Source organism: Toxotes jaculatrix, chromosome 8 (genome assembly GCF_017976425.1).
Source record: "Toxotes jaculatrix isolate fToxJac2 chromosome 8, fToxJac2.pri, whole genome shotgun sequence".
Classification (NCBI taxonomy): domain Eukaryota; kingdom Metazoa; phylum Chordata; class Actinopteri; family Toxotidae; genus Toxotes; species Toxotes jaculatrix.
Window position 1 is genome coordinate 12,907,711 of NC_054401.1, and position 21,611 is coordinate 12,929,321.

Sequence of the window (21,611 nt, forward strand, 5' to 3'; positions counted from 1 at the left end):
CTTGAAACCACCAGCTTCAGGATCTTACAAGCTCAACTGTAACTGACCTCCATGTGAATGGGGGCAAGTAAAAATAGCAGTTGAATGCATATTATCCTCTCCAAGCTGCAGACCTACGATAATAGGTGTCATTCATGTATGGAAGGGCATCCTCCAAGGCCAAACTAATGTGGATAAAGCTTGTGGAAAGTTTTCAGTGTTGGAAAATGCTGGCTAAGTGGGCATGGAGGGTCAAAAAAAAAAAAAAAAGATGTGCGTTGAGATTTATCTATATTAGTTTAGACATGGGCCAATTTATGGGCCTGTCAGCATGATAAACAGGCTGCACATGTGGCCAAGTAGTTCAAAAGTGACCTCTTGTGTTAGGTGAAACATAGTCCTTCAGCCAGGAGTGAGTGAGTTTAACACACCTCTTCAACACTGTTAGACATGCTCAGCAGCATCTTGCGCTCCTGTCCATCCCATTGTGTAGGATGCCGTGCCGGCCAGCACAACACCTACAGTAGCTGCTCTTTGATTTAGCTTAGATCAGTGGAGTACAAAGGATTTTACAACTGGGATTTGTCAGGGGTAACTTCTTGTGTCTTCACTTTGATAGGGCATTGCAGCATTAAGAAAATACTGGGCGCCTGTGAGTGGTGAAGAACAGCCATCTCAACACACAGCTCCCTTCTTCCTCCACAACAAATCCTCTCATGTTTGTTAAGTCTTCTCTATTTTGTTGTTTAGTTAGCTTCCCCGTGGAGCACTGCAGTATGTCTAGATTAGGATTTTGCTCATTACTACTTTATCACCACTAATTAGTCATTGTGATAGGTCTCTCGGACGTGTCTAAATTTTGGTTCCCGTATGTATATTAGTGCTTAATCATCACTGGTGAGTCATTCTTCAAACTCTCATTAACACTTCAAAGGTTTTTTGTTCTTGGTGTCAGCGTAGAGGGAGGACAGGAGGAGAGACGTAGCAACAGAAAGGTGTGTGCAAAGAGGACAGATACAGCTCTGATGCATCCCTCAGTTCAGACAGATCCAAGCTGATACACCTTCAATTTCTTTTCCTGTCTCTTGTCCGAAAATCCTCCAATCCCTTTCCCTCTGTCTCCCCATTTCCTTTTAGAAATCCTTCCTCTGTAGAATATTATAGCCCTGTGTGTGTGCATACTTAGCTGCTCATCCACTGAGGACCACTTTGATGTATATTTCACTGCCGTTGCAGAAAACAGATGAATTCTTGGCTATACAGCACAGTGTCAAAGTAAGTGCAAGTGCGCTGGCATGTATGAGTGTGTATGGGGACGCGACTCTGCTTTCGCACACTCCTGTTTTCATTGATTCCGGTGGGAGCTGAACAGTGTTTATGTAAATGAGGTGGCATTTAAACATATGCCCTGAACAATTATCTTGAAACAACTATTTAGCTGCACAAAAACACGGCCGTGTTCAGAGTGAGTCAAGTACTTAGCTACAAATATTAAGCCATCATGAGGGGACAGAGGTGAGATGAGCCAAATGGCTTGCCATTTGGCGTGCCAGTTTGCTCATGGGCGTAAACACGATACCCGGGAATCTTTGTGTACTTTTAATGATGATCATAATAAAAAGTGATACAAGCTTAGTATCAAAGAACTCCCAGGGGATGATCAAGCTGGTAATAGCATCTTGACATTTATGAAGTTCAACAAATGTCAGAAAGGAAGAGATTAGTTAAATGTGAGTGTAAGATAAAAAGGTGTTCGCAATACAAGCTGCGGCGTTGCTGGGTTTTGTGCCGCCAGAGAAGCTATTTCAGAGTCAAGGCCCCTAACGCTGCAGTCATTCACGTTCATAAAGTCTAATGTTAATCCACACAAACACACATACACACACCATCTTGGCCATCAGACCCTACTGGAGCAGTTGGAGAGTGAGCAGGTGAGTGCTGCTGAATACTAAAGTCCTGTATGACTGGACCGTTCCTGCTGACCGCTGCAAAGTGCTCCCACTGATCACCGCTAATGTCCTCCATCACAGTTTACACTCAACACTCCGGAGAGAGTGTGTGTGCGAGTGTGTGTTGGGGAGAAAGGTGGATAATTGGGACAGATGGGTGAGATAGGATGAAGAGAAAGAGGAGGGAGAGGGGTAGAGCGAGACAGTTGGCATCGATTTTAACACTCTCTCAAGCCTTTATTGACATTTCATTTAGCTAATGAATTCATTAGTGCTTCATAGCATAATAACCTCTGCTTGATAACCACGATGGTTCCCTGAAGGAAATGCGCTGTCTTTACTCTGTTGCCTCAGTATTTTCTGACTTTTCCAAACTCATTTTCAGCATTCTTTGATTTTTTTTTTCCACCTCTGTTTCTTTTTCTTTTACCCAGCAAGTTTCCTCTGTGTTTGTTTGTGCTGCATTGTGTAACTTGTAAATGAACCCGTTGGTTGAGGTGACATAACCTGCCAGTCTCTCAACAACAGCGCAGCACGCCCTCAGGAATGATAGAGGAGGAGAGGGAGGCACAAGATGTACAAGCACATTTCTCTACCAATGCATAGGTGTCTTTGTGCTTCTGCTTGAGTGTGCCCACTGGCTCTGAGATGCTCGTTCACCTCTGAGATGGAAATGATCTTTATTCAATTTGCTGACGTCTGATTCATTCTTTATTTGTGTCTCTTTGATCTGCTGCACACTGGAAACACAAGCCTACCCACAAGCACACACACACAACCCTGACTTGCATGATTTGAAAAGCCATGTAAACTTATACAAAAACTATTTTTCATTCACATGCAGGCTGATGTTTTGCCCTCAGGAAATGTGTATGTAGCTATTTACAACGCTCCACTTGTACTAAAAGTCCTGTCAGACATAAGAAGCTGGTTTATGAATTGGAAGAATTTATTTATCTGTGTTATAGGTAAAATCTGCTTCTGCGGCATCACTATCAGGATGTTTGTGAGGCCAAATTGACCTGCCTGAGATCTGTGTGGGTGTGTGTGAGCACGTTTGGAGGAGATGGTGTGGGCTGAGAGTGTAAGTGTCTTTTGTAATAGTTTGTCTGTTAATACAAGAATAGAGAAGGCTGCTTCTGCTGATTTAAAATTTTTTATCATAAGATGTGCAAACACTTTTAAAGTGCAAATTCTAATATGAACTGCATGTTGTGAGGGACACACCAGTTATCATACATGTGTGCGCACATGCACGCGCACACACATGCAGACAAAACAGATGGCCAACCTCTCATTTTGTATATTACCTTGGGACAGATGTTTGTCTGTGTGGTCATTAGTGATCGCAGCATCAGATAATTACCTGGAGACACACCAGCACATAAACACACACGCTCACATACAATTAGCGAGTGTTTGATAATTACGGGATGTTTGATGAACCATCTGGAACACCAGCTCAGGTAGAAAGACAAAGACACACTCAAAACAAAATCATACACACAAATACTTCAAATCATACTTATCCAAAAGACTATCATTGCCCAACTCCTGATAAAACATGGATGGCAAGACGACAGGTGAGAGATTAAGAGATGGAAGTATTTTTCTTTCACAGTCATTAGAGTGCCATGTTTCATTTTCAAGGTTTGCTCATATCCTCTTTTATTCTGCTGGAGTTTTTTTTCCCCCCACAGTCTGAACTCTGCATCCTCTGTCTGTGCCTTTTTTCTTTTTTTTCAAACTATCATTTGCCACTGCCTTCTCTCTTTTCCTCCATCCATTTCTCTAGCCAATACCTTTGGTCTCATCCCCATCTCCCCGACACTCCTCTTATCTCCCTTTCCTATTGCTTTTTCGTCTCATCTCTCCAACCCATTCATTTTTTAGCAGGTCAAAGGTTCAGCTGTTTAGGCCTTTGAATCTTGTGTGTGTGTGTGCATGTGTGTGGTGTTTGTGTGCATATGTGTGTACAGTATACCTATATGGGAGTTTGTGTGTGTGTGTGTGTGTGTAGGCGATGGCAGTAATATTGCAGTAGCAATAATGCTGTAAAATCCTTGAAGGAATGAAAGAAAAGAGATTGTGTGCTGTTTTTGATGGTCAGATTTTCTGTTTTTCAATAACATCCACTTTACTGTGAGACTCTGCTTCTTATTCTGCTGCTCTACCTGGGTTCATGCTTTCACATGCGGATACGATTATAGCTCCATTAACTTGGTGTGCATATGTGCCGGCATGCACACGTGGATGTGCATGTCACACATATTTGCACCTGTGTGCTTGAATGCCTGTGTGTGTATCCACTGCTGACATGCAGGCCAGGGTTAAGAGCAACTCAGACAAATTAATTATCTCTTCTCTGGAGAAGAGAAATGACTCACTGTGAGAGAAGCTGTGAACCAGCACCTCCTGGTTGAGCAGGAGCCCAGGAATTACTCCGAGCCTAGCAGAGACCTAGGTGCTCCCTCCTGAATAAAGAAACTTGGATTTCATCCTCAGCTTGATCTTCAGATCATATTTTCTTTCCACTTTTCATGTGCATAAGGCCGATTTATAAAAATAACTGCGACTGAAAGAAGTCGAGCAGGCACTTTGCATTTATAGATCAAAGTGGCAGAGGAATTTTAATGCATATGAACAAGTTTCACTTCCCTGAAATCGTTGACATAAGATCAAGGCTTTCATGTTTTGCAATGCTGTGCCTTGCACAGAATAGGCTGTTACGGGGCATACTGCGCCAATACACTCACACGGGCTGGTTTAAGTTATAGCATGAATGAAGAAAAATGAAAGACTGAAATAATTATTTAAAACTTACTATGTAATGTATGTAACTTGTCCATTGAAATTTTCATTAGTATGTCTGGTGTCTAGAAAAATGGGGAAGTATTCCTGTGTCGTGATGGCAACCTCAGAATTAGATTTAACTCAGTGAATACTTGAAATATAATACCAGTGGGAAATAAAATCCAATTTGATTGCAAGCAATTTTTATCAGTGGGGTTTTGTTGAATCTTGAGGTGAGGCTTTTATGATTCTGCTACCTCAGCCCCTGAACTTTCACCTTTCCCCTCTGACCTCTGACAGACAGCCCTGGGGAAAAGGGAGCAGTGAGAAAGGTCAGTGTTAGGGTCAAGGATTCAGAGAGATGAACAGGACATTATTGAGCTATTACTTTATTAAATTTCTGTACGTGGGAACACACTGCGTGTATGTGTTCACTCTGTATCTGTGTATTATACAGCAGAATATTTTTCTACATTCTGACATACATGGAGAAAAACAAAAAAAAAAAAAAAAAAAAAAAACACCAAGAGCACAGGCAGGTCAAAAATGCATGTAGTATTATAATAACACTGCGTGTGCTCTTGTGTGTGTTCATTCTGGTGTACTCTCATGTTTATGTATCCGAGCAGATAGGACCTGCTAGGACATTCTGATAGTGCACGGTTGGTCATGCATCAGTAACAATGCATCAAATTATATCAGACTTACCTCCAACAGCAGTATGAACCATGATGCAGGCACTAATAATTCATGCCGTTTGCTTCAACCAGCCTTCACATCAGCCGTGAGGGAGAGAACAACCCACTGCAATTATCATGAGCAGCAGCATTCCTGTGTTTAGCAGATTGGAGATGCCAGGCACTCAGCTTAGCGCTGTGCAGAACTGTCCTGGCTGTGTGCTGGATCACAGTGGTCTGCAAGCAGCCTCCAGCTACCAACCACCAGGCCTTGGCCACCTCCTTTACATGGGCAGGGTGCCTGTTTCCTATGTCTGTTTGTGTCTGTATGTTTGGTGTGATTGTGTTTGCGCGTTTCTGCATGAGTCTGCTATGGGGCCTCCTTACCCTTGCTGTGAGGTATATTCTTACCCTGTGGTACGGGATTAGTCACAACACTGAATGGAAAGACATGGAAACAGCAGGAGGGGAGGGGAATAAAGGGAGAGGAGAGGAGAGGAGAGGAAGGGAGAGGAGAGGAGAGGAGAGGAGAGGAAGGGAAACCCCACAAAGATGAGAAGAAATGTGTGGGTGGATACTGTGTGTGTGTGTGTGTGTGTGTGTGTGTGTGTGTGTGTGTGTGTGTGTGTGTGTGTGTGTGTGTGTGTGTGTGTGTGTGTGCGTGCTTGCATGTCATGGGTATTCATCAATTTCCCTAAGATCCTTCATTTTTCCTCTGCCATAAAACCCAGAGGCAAGAAGTAAACACAAACTCTGTAAGATCTGCTTCTCTCTGCCTCTTTTTGTTTCTCTGTCATTCCTCCTCTCCACATGTAAAGTTTGTGTGTGTGTGTGTATGTGCGTGTGTGTGTGATTGTTTGGATTACATATGCAAAACAAATGTGGCCTCGTAAAGGTAAACCAATACACTGTGAGGTCCAGAGGATGTGGAACATATTGTCTTTCATCTGTGAGTATGCAGGTGTTGCAGCTGTGGTGTATTTGTCGTGAACAGTATGAGCCCCATTCTGAATTCTGTGTTCACAGCTCGAGTTGACTTGTCTCTTCTAGGTATGACAGAAATGTGTGTTTTGTGAAAAAAGCTTTGAAAAAAAAAAAGTGCGAGCCATGCGCATCACAAAGCAAGCCAAAATCTATGAACTTTGTGTGTGTGCCTGTATGTGGGTGTGTGTTTGTGTTTATGTGCGAGCGTGTGAAAAATAGCAGCGTGTGATTTATGTAAATGAGTGTCATCGGCCGAGGAGGAGGCAGAATTCCCAGGCCTGATGAGTGGCTTAATGATTCATCAGCCTGGCTGAGGCAGGCATCAATAATGGATGACAGAGTGGGTCATGCAGGATTGCTCGCCCCTTGATTAAAGTGCTCCACAGCTAAACGCCTCACTTCCTCTCTCTTCTCACCCTACCTTCTGCAAGGATAAATACAGAAAGGTGCTGTACATGCACAGCCCCCCCCCCCCAACACACACACACACTCATGGTCACACACACCTCTTCCTCAGTCTCTTTCCGTACAGCTTAATGTCATCTCACCTCTCACATATGCTTAATAAGCTCTCATCCCTTCCACATCTCCTCACTCTGTTTCTTTGGTCTTAATCCAATCACAGCGAGCGAAAAAGGGAGAGAAAGGGGTAGAGAGAGGCAGAGAGACAGTGGGAGAGAGGGGGGGAGAAGATGGAAAGCGTGGGAGAAAAGAAGAGAAAGCCACAAATGAATGCTTTATGATTTGTCTGTACAGAAATGGAACCTTTCTCTCAGGAGATAAGACAGGAACATAAATGTTCTTTCGCTCCCCTCCTCACACGGAGCGGAGGGAGTCATTCTCTCTCTGTCTCTCTCTGTAAGCTGTATGTGGGTGTTGGTGTGACAGGACAAATCTCTGTCTATTAGGAGACATAAACCTCTAAACCCTGAGCTACACGGCCATACATACTAATGCAGCCATACAGAGGGCCGGATAGAAGTTGGGAACGATAGCGAGGACACACAGAGAAAGAAAGAGATGTGGAGAGCAAAGCGATGGAAGGAGGCAGAGCAGGATGTTGAAAGCAGAGAGTGTTCTAGCGGGATTTCAATCCCTGGCCAGCACGGGGTCTTAACTGCCATACAATCTTTGAGTACAGCAAAACCAGCTTTAACAAAGTTGGACTGATGTGCACCACAGAGCAGGCTCAGTGAGTTTATGTGTGTGTGTGTGTCCCGTACAAGTGTGATGGTGTTGAGCTCTCATCTCTGCTTTCACATCTGTAGTATCATTAGCATATGCACTCATAGGCTAATGTGCCAAAGAAAAGATCACTCACTCTTATTGGACATACTTATGTTATCGGCTGATAGCACAAATGAACCACGCAGAGAAAACATGCTCACACACACAGACACACACACAAATGCTCACCCGCACTGGAAAGCTTCAAAAGAAAGTGCAATCATAAACGGCTGAAAGAGAGCAATCATTCCTCAATTCACCGACAACAGCAACCCATCGTTCACTCTCTCTCACCCGTCCTTGCTCCCCCTCAGTCTGTTGCACCGCTCGCCCCTGATCTGGAAGTTTTTCAGTTGGCGAGGTTTAGCCAGACGTTAAGAGTGTAGCGTGTAATCTTCGGTCGTATTAATCCTGTTCTTTAAATCTGTCACTTCCCAAACTGATTACCTTCATCTTCTTAACTTGTCTTTCACTCTAATCTGTATCATCACACTCTGACAGATTACAGTCGCAGTTTGATCACTTTAACAGATAGAGACACAATCCTCTTTGAGACAGTCAATCACCAGCCTTGTCTGGACAGATAGGAATGTGATAGACAGAACATGAATGTACAATATGTGTGTTTGATGTGTGTATCAACTTAACTACGGTGTGTATCCATTAATCCATGCAGGGTTTTGAGTTGTGTCCATAATTTAAATGTCAGGAGTGTATGGTCCATATAATTCCATTTTTCTGCCAGCTGGGAGAGGAAAGCATTTAATACTGGATATGACATTTAGCAAGAGAGGAGAGGAGCCTGATAGGCACACAGATGGATGGACACATAACTGACAAGTGCTTTTAATGCATGAGAGAGGAAAACAGATATGAGAGAGAAACTCACAAATATCACAAAAGGCTACATTAAAAAAAGACCTGAAATAAATGAGAGGTGGAGTGATGGGGAAGTAGAGGGTGAAAGGATAAGAGATGATCAGATCTCACCGATCCATCCATCCAAAGCTCTTCTTATGTCCTTTTCATCCCTGAGAGCAACTGTGGAGAGGAAGCATCAAGAGGAAACAAGAGGTGCAAGAAAAACAGACTGCAGGCGAAGCACACTTACAATATACGTGTGTAGATATATGTAAAAATTAGTGAGAAAAAGAGTAAAGGTCACATTTCCATGCATTGTACCTGCCATGCTTTGTCTTCCTGTAATTGTTTTATGATGTTGTCCTTAAGGTGCACCAAGAGAAAGGGAGGGAAACCTTCTCTTTTTAGAGAAACAAATCCATGTCCCTGAAGAGCATAGTGAGTGAGTGCTAGGATCATAAAAATACATTAAAAGACAGAGCGGAGGCCACAGTTTGTAGAACGCCAGGGTATTTTAGGAATTTGCATGCACGCTTTCATGCATTTGTGCTTCCGCCTTGATCCCACCCAGCACAAATTTTATCCACAAAACGACTGGAAAGAAACTATGGGTCATGTTTGTTCAAGAGGAGAAAATGTCTTAAGATGTCTTCTGCTTTTTTGTACTTATTTATTTATTTTTTTGTCTGTAAGCTATGCTCTGCCCTGGTGAATCAGTTTAAGTTGTCCTGCACGAGCCAGAGGCTGAGCTCACATTAAATTCAGGATGGCAAGCACACGGAGTGATTGAGAGAAGAGGGGGAGGATGTTGAGAGGTGGGCAGATTTTAAATGTGGTTCTGAATAAGACCGATCAGTGATACAGAGCATGAATAACTCCATGAAAACAAGGGAGTCCTGGTGAATGGGGGAGAGAAGATAAGATGAACTTTATTAATCCCACAGGGGGAAATTTGCAAGAAATAGAGAGATAGAGAGAATGAAGGCCGGCAGGGGTGGACAGATCAGTGGAGGGGCTCTTTGGCCTTGCATCGTGATGGACATGGAATTAAATTTTGATCTCTCTTTGAGTGATCGTTTGGTTGGGCCTTGTGACTAATCATAGATTTATGACTTCGACAGGAGAGCGGTGAGATTTATCCATGCCACAGGCTCCCTACTGTAGCCCCAGAAAAAAAGCAGTACAGTTATTTTGAGGCTTTTGAACACCCCTCTCTCATTATTTTTCACCGTCTTTTATATGTGGATGTAATATGTCACACATTATATATGGAGTCGGGATGCTACCCTGCAGCTCTTTTTTTTTTTTTTTTTTTTTTATAGACAAGTTCAGGTCTTAAAAAATATATCAGCAACAGAGAGACCTACAGGTGTGTTCAGAGCAGATTTATTTTTAACAGTAAAACACCAATACAGTTAACCTACTGTAAACAGACCAACATTTATTGTGTAGCCACTAAGTATTTAGACATGTATTTGATATATTTTCTGTTTTTTGGGGGGTGTACTTTTTATTAGATTTAGAATAAAACACTGGCTACAAGGTTAAAGTGTGTACTTTCAGAGTTTTTCTGGGTGTGTTTATATTCATAGTGAGTGAGAGGTGTGAAAGTGCACAACTCCATTAGAGTGAGTGGTAGGAAAGTGCAGCAGGTCCGTGATCCTAAACATACAGTCAAGGCAAACAAGATGTTTTTAGTATAATGTTCTGCCCAAGTCAGTCATCTGGCCTCATTCCAGCAGAACATCTGTTTCATTGCTGAAGGCAAGACTGAAAGAAAAGAGTTCCTGAGATAGCTGCAGCATAAGCCTGATAAAGTATTACAGAGGACACTACCAAGTGTCTGCTAATGTCTGTAGGTCATAGACTTCAGTCACTTACTGACAGCAAAGGATTTGCAACCAGATATTACACTGCCCTTAGTTACATTGATGATGAATTACACATTGGTCCTCTAAAGCTGGGGGACATCTGATTTCGATGTTAATGCCCTTAATTTAAAGGGGTACGCCACCAATTTTACACCTGAAGATCAGTTCACTTGCAAGGAGGAATACTGCACCAATAATGTCCTCTGCAGATGTAGTGAGAGCTTTTTCGAATTTAAATAAACCCTGATGGTTTCATTACGGGCATTATGTGTTTAAGGGTAGGTAGGATGTAGGGTCCAAAAGTCAGGATATCTTTGCCTCTGCTTTCCAGTTATGAGCATTTTTTTTTTTTTTACATCTGCTTCCTGGAAACCTCCCAGTATTATTGAAGTGCAGTTCTAAATCATTGGAGTACTCCTTACAAGCCCCGAAGTTTACTTTAAGTCATATTTATATATATGTACTCTCCCACAGTGGTGAAATTTAAAGTGGAGAACCTTATTAAGATTAAACAATCATCTGCGACAAAGGTTGCAGACCCTCAGTTTTAAGGATCAGTTCCAGGGAGAAGGACTCCTCATATCAACAAGGCAACAAAGGGCATAGAGTAAATTAGCAAACATAATCTCTTCATCATTTATTTATTCAGTTTGTTTCTTGCATGCTGCTCAACATGCAAAGGTCAGAGGGAGACAGAACATTTGGTTTTGTTTTGAGCAAGAGAGAAAGAAAAGGAGGAGAACTGGACAAACACTGGTGATTCATGGTGAGGAGGCTGAAGATAGCATACAATTTGTACAGAAACACAATGAGTCATGAGACACCTGACACAGGATCACTGGAACACACTTTGTACTTTTCCATGTTTGTTGTAACCTCATATTCTGAATTATTTTACCCTGTATAGTGTCTCCTTCACAGGCTGTTGGCAGTTTGTGAGATGACGTAGCTCACTGATACTAACACATCTGTCCTTTTGGCTGTAAGAAAACCCTAATGACCATATCTATGGTCAACACATCTGCGGTTTTGGCTACGGTCGTTCTATGTTCTTGTTTTGGCCATACTTCTAACTGGCTGTAATGATCTGAAGCAAACAAAGATACACAAGCACGCACAGACACACTAACAGACAGTTGCACGTAGACAAAAACAAAGGTTGGGAGGCACATGCAGATGCACACGCACACATCAAATGAACAAATGGGTGGGTACTGGCCACGGAGGCATATTAAAGGCAGTCAAGGGAGATGCATTAGGGCTGCAAATATCAGCTCATTAACACTCAGCTATCCTGTTTGGCAGACTGTGTGTGTGTGTGTGTGTGTGTGTGTGTGTGTGTGTGTGTGTGTGTGTGTGTGTGTGTGTGTGTGTGTGTGTGTGTGTGTGTGTGTGTGTGTGTGTGTGTGTGTGTGTGTGTGTGTGTGTGCGTGAGTGTGAGCGTGAGCGTGACCGAGTGTGTCTGCCGCCGAGATCTACAGGTCATTACAGTAACAAGCAACTCAGCCCTCAGGTCAGCTGTCATTAGCTACAGAAGAATGGCCAGAAATCACACTGCACAGCCAGACTCTCACACTGTCAGACTCTCTCCACTTGTGCATGTGTGAATGCATGTGTGTCTGAAGGAGAGAATCACAGGGACACTTTAGAGACAGGCAGAGAAGAAAACAGAGTGGCAGATACATGCAAATAGACTGAAAGAGTGGGACAGAGCGGAAGGCAAACAGACTTGCAGAATTTTTTTTATTCATATTTTTTCATTTACCACAAATTGAATCCTTTCTATCTATTACAGTGGCCAAGTTAGGGTGATAATTATAGCTGAAGATAATTAAAAGCTTAATTGGGCTTGATAAACAGTTATGAATTGTTTATTGCTATGTGGTATCATGGGATGGCACATAATTAGCTCGCTACTTTCGAGGACATTTTGCATGCTACGTCTACGCATTTTAAGTCTTTTCGCTTGTCATTTAAGGCCATCTTAGTTTGAAGTTAGGGGTTAGCCAGTAGAGAAAACAGCATGGTGTCGTAAATGTAATGTAAAATGTAAAAGCAGAGCAAAAGCAATAAAAATGCGTAGTTATAAAATGAAAAATGACTCAAGAAACTGGCATGGTTACAAACTTGGTTACAAACCAAGAAGGAGCAAGAAGGGAGAGATGATTCTTCAGCAGAAGAGGAACAAGTGCTTTACTCTTTAGACATCACACTTTCCAAAATCTATTTTTTATACAGGCAGATGCCCTTGATATTTTCTTATCTTAGACTCTCCTCAAATGTTGTTTTATGAAAGGCAAATACCTTGAGATCTATTCAATAGTGTATCATAATTCCATCATTCTATACTTCTTCATTAATTACAGCATCACATGAGTCAGTTAACTGTCACTCATCAGTTAGATGCCAATAGTAAAAGAATCACTACTTTTACATTTGCTGTTGCAGGTTAGGTTTCATAGCAACATGAAGAAATTAACTGAGCTGGAGAGAAGTAAAGTTTTTGAAGAAATTAAAAAGTTTAGAAAATCATAACATCATACAACAGACGATCTGCAGAAGCAAGGAGAGACTGACTAACAGCAATCTTACAGAAATATATAGTTCAGTGTAGGATCCATAAAGACACGTACTGGTAATTGGCATGTGACCTTTTAAGGCCTGTATTTGTATCAGTTCTGCAACTGCAATTACTGTAACATTAACTTCCCCATGGTTAGCCATATTCATGAACTTTATTTTTTCTACCCCCTGCAGGAGACGTTCTCTTCAGGATAAGTTAATATATTTGAACAGAGAGAATCTCTTACTGGGCTCACGTTCTGTCTCTACGTGGATTTATTATGTATGCTGAGTGTTGTTTCGTCCTATTTTTTACTAGTCTGGATATGTTTTGAATTTCATACTGAACAAGACCGCAATTAAAACTTGTGTTGCAACGCTGTTAACCATGATCACATCTGATCAAGTTTCATCTCTCCATGTCTAAGACAACATATTTAATAAGTCTGAGGAGGCGTGAAATCACGCTCCTCTACAAATGGAATCCAAGTACTCACCACATGCCTATGCACAATTAAACTTACGCACACATATTGATAGAAATATAAATAAAGGGAGACACAGAGGGAAAGAATGTTAAATTCAGTTAAGTCCAAAAGCTAATTTATCTAATTCTCCACACCTACTTAACAATAAATAAAAAGACATTGATAGTACTTTTATATTATATATAATAATATTATTATAATTTCACACTTTATGTGCACATAGGGGCTATTTTATTATGTACTAGTGGGCGTAAGTAAGCTTTTTTTTCCCCCTCTCTGAATCTCTGCTTCTTCTGACACCTAAATCTGCCTTTCTCTTCCTTGCTGACATTGCATTTGTTTAAGCCTACAGTTTTGATGATCTCTGCCGCATTGTGTCCCATCCAAAAATTATAATTTATCAGAAAATACATAACAATTCTGAGGCAAAAAACTCTCAAAATGCTGTGTCAGAGAATCTTTACTACAACATCAGTCCGTTAGCCCCTCAGAGGTCCTCCGTCACACTCTCTCTAGGTTGAGTCCAGCCATCCATGAAAATGCTGTTCAATATTTAATTACAACCAACGAGAAAGTGACCACTGAGATGAGTGAAACAATTTAGCTCATACAAGTACAGTAGGTGGCTGAGCACTGTTTTAAGTCTTTATTTTAATGTAATTGATTAAATCTGAACAAACTGTTTTAAAAAATGAAATGGCACTGAACATATTCAAGTCGCTATACATAAAGTTTACATGTAGAGTGCAAATTAAAAGAAACCCTCTGGCTATTTTACACTCTCTTCATCACTACACATTAAATTAACATTGTTTTCTATGATATTTGCTTTTGTATTTTAGAAGTGATGATCATTAATTGACTTGCTTAAATTTAATTAATGACCATGTACCTTTGGATTGCCAAAACACTGGAATTTGTATTTTTTTTTAAAGAAAGAGAAAACTATTCTATTGATTGTCTGCTGTTGCTTGTTGTGAAATGATTTCCTGTGATAGGAGTTTGAATGAGAAGTATTGTATGTAGAAGTACTGTAAAAACAAACCTGTCCTTAAACATCCCACTTCTCTGTGTCCCTGACAAGGTCCCCAACTTACTGTCAAGATGTTAATAAGAGTTATGATAGTAAGAGGTATATTATTTAATTTGCGTCTGATTTCCTGTGAAAATCAGCAATTTTGAATGTCAGGATCACCAGACGAAAAATTCAGATCTTTGGAAATCTCCACTAGTCTCTGTAGAGTGTTCTTACAACTAATAAGGATGAACTTTTTGATTTTACACGCTATAAAAGTCAAGACTTCCAAAAAACCAAGAGGGCAGTTTTAATGGGTACGATGGCAGTGACAGTGTGATTGCATCAGAAAGGTGCCGTCGCAGTTTCGGTCCGCAGAACTATCGGAGGTTCTTCGAGGGATCTTTTCTTTCTGAAGAGTTTTTCATGAACACACTGTATATCATTAGTCCCCCTTGCACACGTTGTCAAATGCTGACAGACCACGTGTGTAAAACACTTTTAGCGTGACCTGTTCATTTCCACAGTAGCTCAAGACATTAAATTACATGCGTTTGGGTCTGAAACTCTGGTTATGGTCCATAATGACTCTTATTTGTGGCATAATTTCAGCTATGATGAGGGATAACATGGCACTTCTCCCACAAACTGAGGATAAGCAAAAAGGGAAAAAAAAAAAGCATGGAAACACATTCACATTCACAGCCTTACACAAACACTCACACACATAATCATGCAAACAATCACTGTCCATTCAGGTCTGCAGATATCAGTTGTGCTTTTTCTGCAAACAGATTTATGCTACTGAGGTAAATTGAGGTCTAGATTAATTTAGCACTGGTATATCAGGTTGACAGGCTGTGTGTGACTGTGCATGCGAAAGAGTGTGCATTTGTGTGGGTGCGCTGAATGTGTGGATGCATTTCTGTTAGTGTGTCTGCGCATGTTGGTTAGTGAAAATCATATGAAGTGTTTGCATTTAAAGCAAACGAAAGCTCTCATGTTTGATTTTGGTATTCAGCTGGAAAGGGGGGGGGGGGGGGGGGGGGGGGGTTGTCAGGATGCCTCTGACATAAACAAATGGCTTGTGACTTCACACACATGCAAGCACACATTTCTGCTTTGATGCATTCACACCTTCTCTTATATACACTCCTCTTTCCATATATATATATATAGTTCACTGTTCAAAATAATTAACCTGACAGAATACAGAGAGGTGAGAAGAAAGGGTTAGGGAGTACAAAGGCAAGCACACCCAAAAATATACACAAGCTCACTTTTACACACATACAATATACAATGAGTACACACATGAATACACGCACATACACAGCTCCTATGTAATCTTGCATAAACCCAAAGGCTGACAAATACACAGCCTTCATTATCTCTATCTCGTCACCCCAGCAGCACTCAAAGGAAGGCCGCTCTGGGTGATTGGATCATTTCCTGGTCGTGACTTAAGCCTGCAAGGCAAATCAATACCATGGCACACACACACACACACACAGCAACACAGGATCAATGTATATTAGTTACCTCTCTGTTGATCTAGGTATAGGAGAGCTCTGTCAGCCTGGTCGTTCCCTCAGCTTCTTCTAACTCCTCTTCATCCATTGTGCCTAGGTTGTCTACCTGCAGATGTAAAAAGCCAGAGGAAGGACAGTTTTTTTCCTTCTAAAAAAAATGCATAGATATAGCTTTTATATGTGTGAAAACTGATGGCATGTACAACAGGGATTGTTAGACTCAGTGGTGATAGTGACGCTGAGGTGTTTGTGTGTGTCTGTGCGTGTGTGTGTGTCTGCAAGGGCAGGCGGGGGTCATTTCTCCTCTTGCCTGCATTGCTATCCTCCCTCTCTTTTCCTCTCACCTCTGTTCCTGTGTGCAGGCATATTACTGAAGCAAATTGGGGCCAATAGACTCTGTCACTGCATGACCCAGGGCTCACCAAACAGAAAAAGAACAAGCCAGAAAGAGAGAAAAAGGCAAATAGAGGGGGATACAAGGGGAGATAAAGGAGAGGAGAAATAGAGGGAGTTGGAGGACGGAAGAAAGGGTTGGGACAAAACAAGAGCTAGCAAAGAGAGGGAGAAAGGGTAGGAGATGGACAGAGGGAAGGAAAGAAGCAGAGAAGGAGAGAAAGAAGTGACAACCTCAAATTAAATTCCCATCATGTCAGCGTAGAACAGAATTCAATAGTGTTTATTGGCAGCCCCTAGCCTGAGGGAAATTACATTCTGAAGCAGAGCATGGCATGAATGCACACACACACACCCCTGAACACACACGCGACGGCACGCGCACATATACACACACACACACACACTCGTACACACAAGCAAGCGCACATATCTATTGTACACAACAGTGTGCTTGTCCTCAGACCAAAAAAAAGCCCTCTGGCTGATGTGAGCATGCAGACAAGCGATTTATCCCCTGAGGTCCATGTGCCATTTGCGCAGTGCGTGTGTATGTGTATCTGTCTGTCCATGTGCTATTTATGCAACTTTATATGTGTGTGTGTTTTGTCTGGAACTTTCGCTTCTTCACATGCACAATTTTGCCAGTGTACAAAAGTCTAAACTGTGCATTTTAAATGCTCAGTTTTTCTGTCTGTCAGCCACAATTGCCTCTTTCTCTGCAGGCAGACTCAGACTATTTGCCATTACAGTACATACGCAGGTTTCTGTTATAGCGGCTGTATTAAATGTGTCCCCAGGCTCAAGTTGCCATGAGCACAGGGCTTCAGTGCCTTTGTCCAACCTCCAGCGGCAGCAGCAGCAGCGATGGCAGCGTACTTTAATGGGAAGCTGTTTAACAGTTTTATGCAGAGTACATGTAGAGGCTATTACTGCTGATGTCTCTGGGATGCAGATTTGCTCTAAATGGCTTACAATCTGCCATTCTATTGACCCCCCTCCTCAGCTCCTCTTGCTCTCTATCTCTGCCCCTCTAACCCTTTATGTCTATATCTGTTTATGCATCTATCTCGACTCTCCCTCATTTCTGTCCCCCAATCCCTCCAACGCTCTCACTCGTCTTCTCTGTCTCTCCCTTTCTCCAGGAGCGTGCAGAGAGGGCTTTGGGCTGCTCAGTGGAGGATCTGAAGGCTCTTTTCTACTGTGAGCTGTGTGACAAGCAGTACCTCAGACACCAGGAGTTTGACAACCACATCAACTCCTACGACCATGCACACAAACAGGTATATGGGATGCACCTGCACTACAGCTAGACACACACATGCCATGTCACAGCACACAAGCAGACACACAAGCTAGACATTTTTTTTTATGATCGCTTGCCATAGAATCTGGGTGTGTTAGCATTATGTGTGCTGATGGAAAGCTATGTTACATTTCCATGTCAATCCACCCATTGGCTACAGTTTCCCAGCAGGTAACAGTAGGAGTGTGACAACTACATCATCTCTTACAAGCACACACACAGAGTTGGAACACCTCAACCTGAGGCGGATACACACACACAGAGAGAGAGCACTGCATTTATACTTTAGACTTCCATTTCCACAGGCTGATATCTTAAAATAAGATAAGATTAAAATGAGTCTCCACTAAATGCAGTAGAATGTCAAGCATGAAACAGAAATAGACAGTAAATAAGAAAGTATTAACCCTTGTGTTTTATAGACACTGGCTTTTGTTTTGCCTAAGAGCAAAACAATAAATAAACTCATAAAATCAGGGAAAGTCATAATGTATCAAGGTTGTGAGCTGTTGAAATATAGAAATACAATTCACTTAATTTACTTTGTATTAGATAGGTAAAGTGTCTTACTCTTAGCCAAGCAGCCAATAAAGAATAAACAAAGCAGAAAAACAGAAAAATAATCATAATGTTCACAGCATTTCAGTATTATTGAATCTCCCAGTCCAAAATTCATGGTCCGTGCTGAATCTTTTTTCTCTAGTTAAGAATTTAGAGCAGTTGATTTGTATGTATCTGGTACATAAGGACACTACTACGAAATTCACTTTATTCTTCAATTTGTACTTCCCTCAAAAGGAAAATAAATATTCTGTACCAAACAAAACATGGAGCTATTAGTCATAGCTCAAGTATGATTCTATTATTCCGGTTTGGACAAGATGAGGCCAATGGACCATTAGCAAAAAGCCCAGCAGCAGGTTTTCTCCTGCGTTCTGCTTTCACATCCATTTTCATACACAACCTCCACTCTGGACTAACAAGCTGAAGGTTCTGCTGATAGCACATTCTCCTACAGCTATCTGTTGTCATGCCAAGACATACACTCACATACAAAAACATACAGACATACACTTACCCGTGCACACATTCGTTCTCAAACACAGGCAATCTCTCAACCAAGCCAAGCCGCTTCCCACTTCTGAACGCCCACACTGTGCAACATGAAATAAACATTAAGTAAGACTGTTCCTCCTCTGTCATTGTTCTTTGAAAATGAATTGAAGCAACTGCAGGCCAATGTTAATGCTTTGTTTTAGCCAGCGGCAGGCACATGAAACGAGCTGCATGAGGCACTGAGCTGACAGTAGCCACTGGCACTGTGGAAACACACGCACGCACGCATGCACGCACACACACACACACATATACAGGCATACATGCACACTCTGCCTACCGAGCAGACAACAGATGAAATTCTAGCTGAAGACAGCTCCCCTGCAGGAGTATTGGCTTTGGAGAATGGAAGCTGATTGCGTTTGCTCTGTCTCCTTTCCTTGTCATCGATTCAGGGATAAACATGTCTGAATACTGCGCTTTATCAGCATTTGCTGCTGATTACAGAAATTGCTCATTACAACAGAATTGCAGTCCCTTTTAAATAAAAGAGCAATCAGCCCATTAGCATGGCCCCTCACATGATACCTACGAATACATCATCCCTCATTCTCAGACCCTAGTGGATATGAATCAACTCTGACTCATCCATAGTTGCCTCAGTCTGAGCACCCCTTAACACATCTAAAGAAATATTGATGGAAGCTTTGACGGACAGACTGAGCTTCACAGCACATAGCTAGATTGCTAGACTGGCATGTTGGAGAGAAGGAGTAATATCACTTCCTGCTGCTGGGGACCTGACATCATCTTTGAAGACAAAAGTATCTGCTTTAAAGTGGGAAACGGAAATATCTCTGCTCTGTGTGCTCACTGAAAATGATTCTGTGTGCAATAGTTTGTTTGGCTCTAAATATAGCTACAGGTTTGCCTGCAGTGGGACCTGTTTTTAAGGGAGAACAATAACCTGGCAGAGTGCAAATGCAAGAGGAAGGAGAAGTATTCATCTTCATGCATTCCATCTTTTATAGACTGATCTCTCTCAATCATTGCCACGGACAGCTACAGTACTGCGACTCTGATCTTTTCTCACTCCCTTCTTCCTCCGCTTTCCTGGCTCTGACCGCAATAGTTCATTATGAATTTCTTACTGCATGAACATGATTTATATTTCCTTTAGAATCAGTCTGGCATCAAAGCCCCTCAAAGCTCCTTTACCGCACCCTGACAAATACACACACACACACACGTTCATATATGATCACTCACATCTACAATGCACCTATACTTAAGACATGTATGTTTAAGGGCTACAAAACCGACAAGCGCTGCTCCGTTGGCAAATACATAATGCTGTCTTCAGAGAGCTGACAGTGGGATGTTAAGCATCGAGTGATAATGTAAAAAGACACCCGCTTGTGTAAGACTCAGCAGAGATTAACCTGACGACTGTCAGCTCCTGCATAAGATCTGGGTGTGAAAAAGAGGGAGTATATAAATAAATCTGATGTCTGAGGGGCTAATCTGATGTGTGCATATGTGCGTGTGTGTGTGACACATACTGTAGGGGTGGATAATAGCATACCATAATCTAAAAGGGAGAGTGGTGTAATCAGGATTCGGATTTATGGACAGGGGCCCAATTTTGGACACAATTGTCCAAATTGGGTCCTTTTGGCACAACTAGGGCAAGGACTTGGACCCAAACGCACAACCCCACAGACGTAATCTGAAATAATAGTCTTTTATTCTTCAAAGTTTCAAACAAGGATCACCCATAAAGGGGTAAAGGGCACAAAAACCAAAATACAAAACGTGAACACAAAATCACTCTTAGTGAGGAGAAAGACTGAACAAGGAGCAAAAACCAAACAAGACACAAAGTAACAAATACATACAGAACCTGACTAGGGATGCCACGACGAGAGGCAAGACGAGAGACAAAAGACAAGGCGAAAGACATGAGCCAAGGGCAAGAGACAAAAATGAACTGACAAGAACACCAGGAAACAACGAGACTTAAACAAACAAGGAAATGGGCAACAGGTGAAACTAATTAGGGCGGGGCAGACAATCACAAAGGCGGGAAACAAGACAAAGACAGGAAGTAAAACAAGACAAGGCACACAAGGCCAATGATTTCAAAATAAAATAGGAACATAAACAAAACTTAACAAACTGAATCTGAAAAGGTCCACAAAAGAGATCATAACATAACAAAAAGGGCTCAGAAAACAGCCCCCTTAGGGGCTAGTCATGACACCTTCATTCACACACCCACTCCAGCACCACCACCAACACACACTCACCTTTAGATCTAATACCAGGTGAAGTCAGTTGTTTTAGAAAACTATCTTTCAAATTAGAGTGTGACAGTTTTGTTCCTCCTTTTACCTTATAACAAAACAGGAGAAAAAAAATGGAGGAGAGAAAACAAGCAATATAGTAGATTTATAAGGGCAGTGCGGCAGTGTTTTTTAATCTAGTTATGTGAACACGCTAACCTCACTTAAAGGTTAAGCTTACCTAACTTTCATATGCTGTTCTGCCTAGCCCCTCACCTTTGCCACATTCAGCTTCACCTGTCATACCTGGTGCCTCTTCACTTTTTTTTATTTTTTTTTACTCTGGGTTTTCTTTTTTGAGCCCCTGATTGTCAGTGACCCGGTATTTTGATGCTCAGTTTGTGGCACATGTGTTCTACACATCTGACTGGCCAAGTGTTTTGACCACACCATTTTCACAATAATAGCAGGGTGTCTCGTATCAGATGACAAGTTGAAATGGGCTTTCAACACGTTTATAAGTAAACACATATTAATTGTATTGTCGGTAGCATAAATCAGCAAGTAAATTGTTGTACTTGATCCCATTTAAGGGTCAACCATAGACCTTTGCATGGGCCTCCCCTGGGCCTT

The 21,611-nt window shown here is 41.8% G+C and overlaps 1 protein-coding gene across 1 annotated transcript in view; it reads left to right on the top strand.

Annotated features, from left to right (window-relative positions):
* LOC121186242 (G patch domain-containing protein 8) overlaps positions 1 to 21,611 on the top strand; it is a 30,831-nt gene that overhangs the window by 2,411 nt on the left and 6,809 nt on the right. The window contains exon 2 of the mRNA XM_041044928.1: positions 17,477 to 17,614. Within this exon, the coding sequence (XP_040900862.1) occupies positions 17,477 to 17,614 (138 nt within the window). The remainder of the gene's footprint in view (positions 1 to 17,476; positions 17,615 to 21,611) is intronic.